Consider the following 10,897-nt stretch of genomic DNA (forward strand, 5'->3'; position numbering starts at 1 on the left):
TAAAAAATCTCAACAGTCACACTTTACCACCCACTTCTACTACTATTGTATTATTTATTATTATTACTCACATAGTATGTGTATATGCTATTGTATACTATTATGATTACAGTGTGGGTATATACACAGCAAGTGTGTCAAGGTGTGTGCATAGAGATCCAGGACAACTCTCCAAACTCACTTCTTCCCTTCCACCATGTGGGTCCCAGAGACAGAACTCAGGTTGTCAGGCTTGGTGGTGAGCATCCTTACCCACTGAGCCACCCATCTCTTGACTTTTAAATCCAACATTTCCATCAACAACTATAGTGATAGCATACTTATACATTTTAGAGACAACGGACACAAAGTTTCGAGTAATAGCTATCTTATATTCCACAAATATTCTAAACAATATGTTCAAGTTGGACCAATGTGAGAACATACATACTTGAATTTTGTTTATTAATTTAATTTAATTAAAAATATATTTTTGGTGCTGGCAGTCAAACCCAGGGCCTTAGAGTAGAGGCATTTAGTGCTATATCACTGAAGCCACTTGAGTTTTTACCATAGTAAACAGGAATTCACCTGCTTAAGATTTTAAAAATAATAACGATAAGCTCTTGACTTTTCCAAACTCTTCGGAGGGAAGAACAATGCTGTTAAAGGATGACTCAGAATGAATTATCTGCAAGACTTAGCTGCTTAGAGAAAGCAATGGTGGGCTGGGGGTGGGCTGGCTTGGTAGAGTGCTCACTTGCATGCATGAAGCCCTAGCTTCCAGCCACAGCAAGACATTACTAACCCAGGCATGGTGGTGCATGCCTGCAGTCTCAGCACTTGCAAAGTGGATGCAGAAGCATCAGGAGTTCAAGGCCATCCTTAGGGTACATAGAGCATTTAAGGCCAGTGAGGGGGTATAAGACACGTTTGTTTTGTTTTTAAAACAATGCTATCTTGGGCTTAAACATGTAGAACTGGGAAATCCGAGAAGAGTCAGATAATGAATACTTAATTCTTTGCTAGCTATGGGAAGTCTGTCACATCTATTCACCTCTTCATCCACAGCCTTGATGCATTGGAGAAGTATAAAAAGAAGTGAGCCTGACTGTACCCAAAACACGTTACCGGAGATCAGGATTTCGGGTGGGAAACCCTTTAACGTATGTGAGAACCATTCCCAGCTTGTGGACCACATACAAGTCTACCTGTTGCAGACAGATGTTGCTGGTAGTTTTTGTTTGCTGACCCTAGTCTAGATCAAAAGACACTGTAACCCATCTTACTTAAAACACTCATGATTAATTCAGCATCTCCACAGGGTCGCAGTGATGGGGGAGCTGGACATACTTGCTCCATAGAGAAATTAAGGTGGAGTTCAATGGGTGTTGAGATACTTGAAAGGCGGCTATATAAATAGAAGGTATTTTACCTGTGTTGTCTTATTGACAAGCGGTGAGGAAAGATGGTTTAAAGTGAAAATTTAACTTAGTGTACTGTCAACAGGAGCTCCTCTCCAGGAAATGGATAATCTGCTAAGATTGCTGTCACAGTTCAAGAATGTCATTGAAGGGTTTCCCCACAGGGGGATGGGAAGTGGGAACTCAGGAAAAAATCCAGTAGTATTATAAAGCAAACCTAACCTTCAAAAATCCTTAGGACCTCTTGATTAATGTACATTTTTATTTCTTCAAATGAAACCGCGTCAGCCTAAAGGAAGAAAAAGAATGTCTGTTAAGACAGGGCAGAGCACAAGTGGATAAGGCACAGAGACGCTGGGTCTGGCAAACTTTTGTGGATATAAGTTTGTCCAGCAAAATGCTTCTGGCAGTGCGCAAGAAATACCTTCTTAGATCACATGCTAGGATAAGCTGAAGTTCATAGTTGCTTTACAAGCTGTGGGCTGGGATTAAAACCAGGGAAGCTAACATTTCTCCTATGAGTGGAGAAATGTGGCTATAGACAACCAGAAGATAACAGTTTCTGTTACTTTATTACATACAGTTAAAAGGCTCAAGCAACGCCATGACAACAACATCCACACCCGGATGATAGTAAAGTGACGATAACAAGTGACATCATGTGTCTCCAAAGGAAGAGAACCCCAAATAGAATGCTGGATCGTAGGATTACCCTATAAAATGTTTTTCTCATGTTTGCCTGTCTCATGCTACTGTAACTTAGATATTAACATAAATAAAATAACCATTTTTTTTTAGTAGAAAATGCCCGAGATACCTGGTAACCATAAGTAGGTAGATAGTGTCTGCTGAATGGTTAACCCATTGATTAAAAATCTAACATTCATAATAGCCATGCTTAATTGATATTTTCAAAAGGGAGTTAATGGGAATTTGTTTCTTATTTGTATTTATTTTACTTTGTGTGTATGTGAGAGAGAGAAAGGGAGAGAGAGAGAGAGAGAGAGAGAAAGAGAAAGAGAGGGAAAGAGAGAGAGAGAGAGACAGAGAGAGAGAGAGAGAGAGAGAGAGAGAGAGAGAGAGAGAGAGAGAGAGAGAGAGAGAGAGAACATAAAATTGGGTGATTTAGGTATGGAGGTGGGGGGATCCTGGAGGGGTTAGGGAGGGCAATGCATATATACATTTTTTGAAATAGATAATGAAGTTGAATGACCGGTCTGATAGTAGAAACAGACACAGGTTTTCTACAGGAACAATTTAGCAATGAGGTAAAAATGAAAACCGACAGAGAGAATGCCCTGCTTTTAACTGGTCTGAGGAGAGACAGAGGGTCTTTAACTCTCTTACTTAATCCAGGATCCTCCTTTGTTCCTGTCACAGAGGTTTTCAAACTATACGCCTCAGGTGAATGGCCTCATATGGATCGATCTTCCTGAAATACCAGTGAGATAAGGACTGCTCTGACCACACTCTTGCTTTAACGCTCACTTCAGGGCAGATTTGCTCAGTGGCCAACTGAATCGAGTCCCAGTGTGAGACAGAAGTGTATGTTTGCATGAGGGGCAGATACAGAAGTACGGTAAAAGCATGGTTTGGGGCATGTGTGGTGGTACACACCTGTAATCCGAGCCCTTGGGAGGCTGAAGCCAGAGGATCCTGGGTTTACCATACCACAGGATCCTGCCTCAAATACTACCCTTCCCCCAGTCACACTAAACAAACCCAAACCCATGCATCAAACCAAAAACAAACAATGGTTTTGGAGTCAGCCAGATCTGGGTTTGTCCCTCTTAATAATTCTTTGGTCTTGATCAAGGCACTCTGCTCCTGCATTTGTTAAATACACAAGGAAAGGATTCTTGCAGGTTGGCTGTGAAGATCTAAGATGTAATGGAGGTATCCACAGAGGACCTGGCATATACTTTCAAATGATGGTGCAGACCAGCTTATTTTATATATTTCAAAATGATCGTCATTTATTTCATTATAAGAAAACATCTATGGTCAGTATAAGCCAGGGGCTCCACTTACCGGAGTGCCGGGGATGCCTGGAGTGCCCGGAGGGCCTTGGTGGCCAGGTGACCCTACGGAGCCCTTGCTTCCTGGTGGCCCCACAGGGCCTATAGCCCCCTTCATGCCCATAAGACCTGGCTTTCCACGTTCACCTTGTGGACCTCTGTCTCCTGGAATTCCCTGATCACCCTGTTTGGGGAGAGAAATAAGGAATCACTTCTTCAGTTAATGCCTCAGCTGGGGTTAAGAGCAAAAGTCTAGGATTCATACTGGCATCCATTTACTGTGGACCCTTGGGTTATATGCTTCCACTCTGTACCCCAGCTTGTACCATTAGCATGTAGGAATATTAATATTCATAATATCTCTTAGCTAAAGGAATGTTGAGAAATCAATATACCCATGTAAAATGCTTCAAACAATGACCCCTTGGAATCACTCAGCATATAGATCCTAGTGACAATGGCAGTTGTCTTCATTCAATCTAGAGTAATGTTACTTTTGAAAGTCAGCCCCCGCTGGCACTTCAGGTCTCAGTCTCCTTCTGTGGTTATAAAAGGAGATGACCAACAGAAAAGTTTTTCACCTAGATATAGTCAAAATCTTTTCTGAATCCTTTGGTTGTCTCTCCTTTTGCATTTTCATTCGGCATGCATAAGGTCCTTTGGGGTTTCTTCTATCATCATACTTTACATGGATTTGCATATGGATTCAGTGAAGAAAAAGAGTGAAGAAGAGCATGAACAAAGTCTGTAAGTGACTGGGGCAGGTGGAGGGAGGGCTGTCTCTGAGACTTGTTCAAGAGTATATGTGAACTGTAAGAATTTGTGAGAATTAGCAACATGATGCTAGAGGTGTCTGAGTGCGAGAGCAGGGTTTGTAGGATTGCCTTTCTTCCAGGCGTGTATCTATGCTGTGTGTGCCCAAGGGAAAAAGCGTGACACCTCAGCAAGTGGTTCAGTTACACGTTTTCAGTATGTTCAATTGTATGACTTGGGAAGTGAGGTCTCAGCTGAGTGTGATGGGCTGGTGCTAGAGCCTGTCTGGCGTTTACCATAATATTCCCTTAACTGTAATGGTCTGCAAAAAGCCCACCTGTACTTGTCTTGATTTAACAAAACAATGAAAGTAAGTGAACAATCACAGGTATTAATGTGATCATAAGGTATAGAAGATGACACAGAAGCCAATGTAGAAAGAAAATGGATGGTCAAAGTACCAATGCTACTGTCTTATCAGTATATAGACAGCTCATGCCTGGAGAAATACCCAAGATTAAAAGATATTAGCACACCCAGATGTATGAATTTTTTTAATTTTTATTTTTGTTTTTTCGAGACAGGGTTTCTCTGTGTAGCCCTGGCTGTCCTGGAACTCACTCTGTAGACCAGGTTGGCCTTGAACTCAGAAATCTGCCACTTTGATCCCAAGTGCTGGGATCAAAGGCATGTGCTACCACTGCCTTGCCATGATCTATATTCCATGATCATGGTGAAACGTTAAAGTTGTGTGTCTAGGGCCTAGTGAGATAGCTGAGCTGGTACCCATCACCCCTTGTCTTTTCAGGCCTGAAATTGTTCATGGCACCTCTCACTATAGTTGATATTCTGGATTTAATCCACACAGGTCACATGGTGGAGGGAGAGAACTGGCCTGCATAGGTTGTCCTCTGACCTCCATCATGCTGTGGCCCACATGTGTGCATGGACACATAGACACACAGACACAGGAACACAGACAGACAGACAGACAGACAGACAGACAGACACACACACACACACCTAAAAATGGATGTTTTAAAAAGACTGGAGAGGAAAATAACTGCTTAGAGAAAGAGGACTTGGGAAGATGTATGCAGTCATTGAAGATTGCCAATAGAACAAATGTTTATAAAACAGTCAATCCAACTTCAAAATAATATATATTTTATTTTGATTATAGGTAAGAGTGTTTATCCATGTGTAAAGATGCCTGGAAGGCTTTTTCTTCTTAAGTGTATGTTATCTTGTTTTTATACTTCATTCCATTATCATGAATTTCTTGTGTAATAATAAAAAAAAACATTAATGAATTAGACACCAATACACAAACACATCTGTGGCCACATATATAACAATGGCCCTAAATAGACTTATACAAAGTAACAAGTCTTGAGTAACTGGCTTCAGGTACATGAGTCCTGCTAGGAAATTAAGATTCATTACAGAAAATACTAGTAAGTTTTAGTAACAGCACCAGCATCATGTAGAGTTGTAGTGGAAAGTGCAGATTCCACTTGGGTCAGTGGAATAAGTGGGTAAGTGGAGTAAGTGGGTCAGTGGAATAAGTGGGTTGATGGAGTAAGTATGGGTCAGTGGTTCTCAGCCTGGGTAGTTTTGCCCTCTAGAAGGCATTTAGTGATGTCTGGAGATGCTTTGAATAGGGACAGTTGGAGAGATGACGGTGCTGCTGTATCAAGTGGACAGATGCCCACAAGGTCTCTTGAAAGCCAAACATCACAGAATGAATCGCCTCTAAGTATCAGTAGCACGATGGGTGAGAAATCCCTTAGTTGGCAAAAAGGATCTGGGTGTAGTTACAGCTGGCAAGTGTGTCTCAGGAAGGTAGTAAAATACTTTCCAAACTGGAATAGAAGAGTAGACTCAGGTCTGTACAACTAACAGGCACACCTGTGGCATGACCTGCTTACAGGTCACATTCTACGCCCAGTAGAGACAGTGTTTCCTATACACCCTAATCACTTCATGGTTGGAGAATCAAAGTTGTCTACATGCTTTTGTATGTGGCCGAATACTTGTACGAGAGAGATGTTAACAGCAACCATAGTAGTTATATACATACGCGTTCTCCTTTGGGGCCTCTGTCTCCAGGTTTACCCATGATGCCCTGGAAAACAGATACAAATGCTAAAATAAACCACTGCTTGCCAAGATCATTAGTCTGACTGACCTAAATGGTAGAACATTGAAAATATACTTATAAATTGGAAAATTTAACAATTCATACTATTTAAAATGTTTTTTTCCATACCTGAGCACCCGGTAATCCATCTTTTCCGTTTATGCCCTAAAATGACAAACAGAGCATTTATTTCCTTATCTGCACACAGTCACAGTTAAACAGGCCAAAAAAAAAATCATATTATGTATTTCTTCTGATCTCGTTGTGAGTCTGCATGGCAAAATACACTACATAGTCAATGTAGTCATATGGTCATATGCCCCCAAGTTCAAACTCTTACTGCCATTTCCTGGTTCAGTGATCAGGTTTGGGGATTGACTTCATCTGAGTAGTGTCTTCATTTTCAAGCATACAGAGAATGTATATAAGAGTGAGCTTACAACTCAGGAGAGTAGGGAAGCTAGTTAAAACTCAGGATAAGCAACTCAAAATCTTTAGGAAGTTCCTAAAACTGAGTGTATTCACTATGCTTCTCCTTCCCCAGGATTATATTGGCAATAAGAGACATCCCAGACAAGCTGAGTTGCCTAGAAGAGGACCAGAAATAACAGAATTTCTAGAAGTGACGCTCCATCCTGTTGAGCTGCCCACAAGTTGTACAGTGAGTTTCAGTACAGCATCTGTGGGTACAGTGAGTTTCAGTACAGCATCTGTGGGTACAGTGAGTTTCAGTACAGCATCTGTGGGTACAGTGAGTTTCACTATAGCATCTGTGGGTATCGTCTGTGCTGGGGTAGGCTTTTGGTGATGCGGCTTCATTTGTACAAGCTCCTCCCAGTAGCTCCTCACCTATATTCCTGTAAATAATGCCAGTTAAACTCATGGAAAATTGACCAACTTGCTTTTGCTGGTATTCTTTACACTATCATTGATTGCCTATCTGTGTGTGGGGACACTCATTCAAGTTTTCTTAGGGACAGTCTCAGCATAACAACCTTCTAACACAGGGATCCTTCTCAGTAAACCTTGTCACTTTTTTTCTGGAGGGGGGGATTTTATAACATGGCCAGTGCATGATCCTATTATGAAATAAACTGTCGACTGGAGAAGAATCATTATTTTTCAGTTTGAAAAATTAGAAAATGAGAGCTGGGAGTCTGTAACTGTAGTTTTCGAGACTGCGAAGCATTTTTTAAAAAATTAGAATATTGGAAATACCTTCAAAAGGTATTCTAGAAGTGGCCATAAAGCCAGCCCTGTCGGAGATTTATAGAACTGACAGAATTGCCCATCAGAGACAGGAGGAGGAAAAGGGCTTGAGGTCAAACCAAATGCCTCGAGCCCAACTGCAGATGTGGCTTTGAGATGTGATTTGAAGAGAGAGATCAAGGTGAGGGATGAGGTTTCCTAGCCAGCAGGCATCTGAAAACCTGAGAGACTTTTATTGTGCAGGAACAGAGTCCACAAGGACACAGCTGCAGACGGCCACCTGTTTCCTCTGCTGTAAATCAAGCTGACATCTGTTGCAGTTGGTAACCCAACCATGGGCTGGGGACTTTTTTGGAGTACCCCCTGGGAATTATGGGAGTTCTTTAACTAAGAATATATAGCTCAAAGAATTTACTACCCCTGAGAAAATTAGTCATGAAGATCAAACTGATTAAGGAGGGGTACCCCCTGGGAATTATGGGAGTTCTTTAACTAAGAATATGTTACCTGAAGTGTATAGCTCAAAGAATTTACTACCCCTGAGAAAATTAGTCATGAAGATCAAACTGATTAAGGAGGAGTACCCCCTGGGAATTATGGGAGTTCTTTAACTAAGAATATGTTACCTGAAGTGTATAGCTCAAGGAATTTACTACCCCTGAGAAAATTAGTCATGAAGATCAAACTGATTAAGGAGAGAATGAGAAACACTGTCAGCTGAATAAAAGATAAATCAAATCTAAAACTGGAATTCATGCCTTGAACTTTTAGAATGTACACAATTCTTTTTATTTAAATTCATACATACATTCCATGAGGTGTGATCATTTCCATGTTCCACTCCCCCCACCAGCTCTCCCGGAACCTCTCCTAACACGCCCTCCTCCCAACCTTATGGCCTCTTCTTTGGATAACGGACTAAATCCAAGCAGCACTGTGTGCATGCTCAGAGTTAGGGTGGCAACCTGCCCTCAAACGTGAATGGCTCTCCCTTCTGCAGTGACTCTCAACACCAGCCATTGCCTAGCATGGAACAGTTGCTCAAATATGTTTGTTTAATGAAAAAGGGTATTATGCATATTGTACTATGTCCTGGGAACCCAAGCCTTTAACAAGATGGCTCACAAGGCGTAGGGAGGAGACACTTGTTAAGGGGAGGTGACACGAAGCGTGGAATGTTATGGTGTTCACTTAGCATAGCTTCCCATAGTCAGCACTGCAGGCCTTTCTGTATCTCATGTTTCCAAACTAACTCATAAAACCGTGTTCTAGATCAGGCCCAGAATGTCTGACTCTAAACAGCATATGCCTTTTGTCTCTTGCGTTGCCTTCTCTGAGATGATAGCAGACGCCATGTGTCTGCTCTGAGCTGTCACTGAACTACTTACTGAACAAAATTCCTAAGTGCCACTTATTTTTAGACCTTCCCTTTCATATACACCACAGCAAATGACCAAGACCTTCTATTCATAGGAAACAGTGTGGCCTGAACAGATGGCTCATAAGTTAAGAGCTCGAGTTGCTCTGAGGACCAAGTTTGGTTCTTAGCACCTACCCAGAGGCTCACTATCCTTATAAACCCAGTTCCAGGTCCTCTTCTGGCCTCCACATGCACCAGGCACATATATACATGCAGTCACTCATGCACATAAAATAAATAAATCTAAAAAGCACTGAATAAATTATGCGAGTTGTCAATGGATGAGTGATCAACCAATAGTTTTCCTAGTAATCGACTTATTTTTCTTCAATAAAGCTGCATAAGCCAAAAAAAAAAGATAGAAGAAAACCCTTAAAACAAAACATCCCAGAACTTCGAGTCCCTGGCATAGGACACAGATGTATAAACGCTGGATGGGGATGACTGTCACAAAGTCAAATCAATACTCTCTATCTGTAGTCACAAGCTCTATTAAGGGACAGGCATGACACACCCGCTGCAGTGATTAGCAATGACAGTGTCCAGACAAGGCCTGTATATGAAAGTGGAGCCTGCGAAGAGATTTTCTCCTTTGGCTTATCATGCAGGCACTCCTTTGGCTAGTTGTTGGTGTCTTCATGCTTTTAAGATCTGGTGGGACGTTTAATTTTAACTCGGCTGATTAGTTACTAGAACTAACAAATAATGAGTCTACTTTACCAGTGCTTAGAAAATTTCAGTTCTCTTCACCATCATTTAAGATATAAAGATACCAGGTAGAGTTCTAGAAAGTTCTGGAAGTAATCCCCTGGCGGTATCCCCTAATTCAATCGTTAGAACCTGTTCCTATTTCCTTCTGAAGCTGCTGGCTCAAATCTAAGCTTCTAAGGAGGAATGTGAAGAGGCAACACTTAGAACAAGAACATTTCTTAGGAAACAGTTTCTAGAAGGTAAATAAGTACTTACTGGCTTCCCCCAGGGTCCCTCTGGTCCAGGAAAACCTGTCTCCCCAACAGGTCCTCTCTCACCCTATAAACGTGTCCCAAAGGGAAAAAGTATATTGGTAAAAATTTTTTTAAAATAGCACCTGGATACAACAGCAGTGCTGTTAGAGTGGTGGTGGTAGCTTACCGGCTCCCCTGGAGCTCCTGGAGGGCCTGGGGCACCAGGTTTTCCCTGTGACAAAAATCAAATAAAAATGTTAAGAGCCACGCTACTGATGCCACAGACTTCCTGGAGTTTAAAGGGTTACTATATATAGTATTCGGACCAGGACATGATCCAGGGACTTTAAGGTACACACTAGAGAATGCGGGGGGAGGGGGGGGAGCCAGGGATGCTTTCGAACTCAGGAAGACCAATGTTAGAAATCCCTGTGCCTTTTTGCCAGGTAGTTCTTCCTTACTCTAGGGGGTGGCTTGGGGGGTGGGTGGGAGTGGGGCGGGGATGGGGTGTGTTGGTGAATTTTCATCAAGTTAATGAGAACTAGAGTCATTTAGGAAGAGAAAACCTTGATTGAGACAATTCCTCCGTGAGATTGGCCTGCGGGCAAGTCTGTGGATCAGTTCCTTAATTAATGATTGATGTGGGAGGGCCCCGCCCACTGTGGGTGGTGCTACCCCCGGGCCCTGGTAGGGGGTGGTTCTGGGTTGTTTTAAGAAAGCAGGGTAATCACGGGAGGAGTTGCGGAGATTAACTATGGAGCAGAGACTGAAGGAAGGGTAAGCCAGCCTAAATATAGCTATCTCCTGAGAGGCTCTGACAGTATCTGACTGACACAGATGTAGAGGCTCACAGCCATCCATCGAACTGAGTACAGGGTCCCCAGTGAAGGAATTAGAGAAAAGACCAATGGAGCTGAGGGGTTTGCAGCCCCTTATGACAGAACAACAACATGAACTAACTAGTACCCTCGGAGCTCCCAGGGTCTCAACCACCAACCAAGGACTGC

At 42.3% G+C, this 10,897-nt stretch overlaps 1 protein-coding gene across 2 annotated transcripts in view; it reads right to left on the reverse strand.

Annotated features, from left to right (window-relative positions):
• Positions 1–10,897, reverse strand: part of Col19a1 (collagen type XIX alpha 1 chain) — a 329,256-nt gene that overhangs the window by 17,441 nt on the left and 300,918 nt on the right. For both annotated transcript variants that reach the window (XM_031367064.1, XM_031367063.1), the window contains 6 exons: positions 10,078–10,122; positions 9,913–9,975; positions 6,447–6,482; positions 6,258–6,302; positions 3,435–3,605; positions 1,626–1,692 (listed from right to left, as the gene is read on the reverse strand). In XM_031367064.1, the coding sequence (XP_031222924.1) occupies positions 1,626–1,692; positions 3,435–3,605; positions 6,258–6,302; positions 6,447–6,482; positions 9,913–9,975; positions 10,078–10,122 (427 nt within the window). The remainder of the gene's footprint in view (positions 1–1,625; positions 1,693–3,434; positions 3,606–6,257; positions 6,303–6,446; positions 6,483–9,912; positions 9,976–10,077; positions 10,123–10,897) is intronic.

This window comes from Mastomys coucha, unplaced genomic scaffold, assembly GCF_008632895.1.
Source record: "Mastomys coucha isolate ucsf_1 unplaced genomic scaffold, UCSF_Mcou_1 pScaffold14, whole genome shotgun sequence".
Taxonomy (NCBI): Eukaryota; Metazoa; Chordata; class Mammalia; order Rodentia; family Muridae; genus Mastomys; species Mastomys coucha.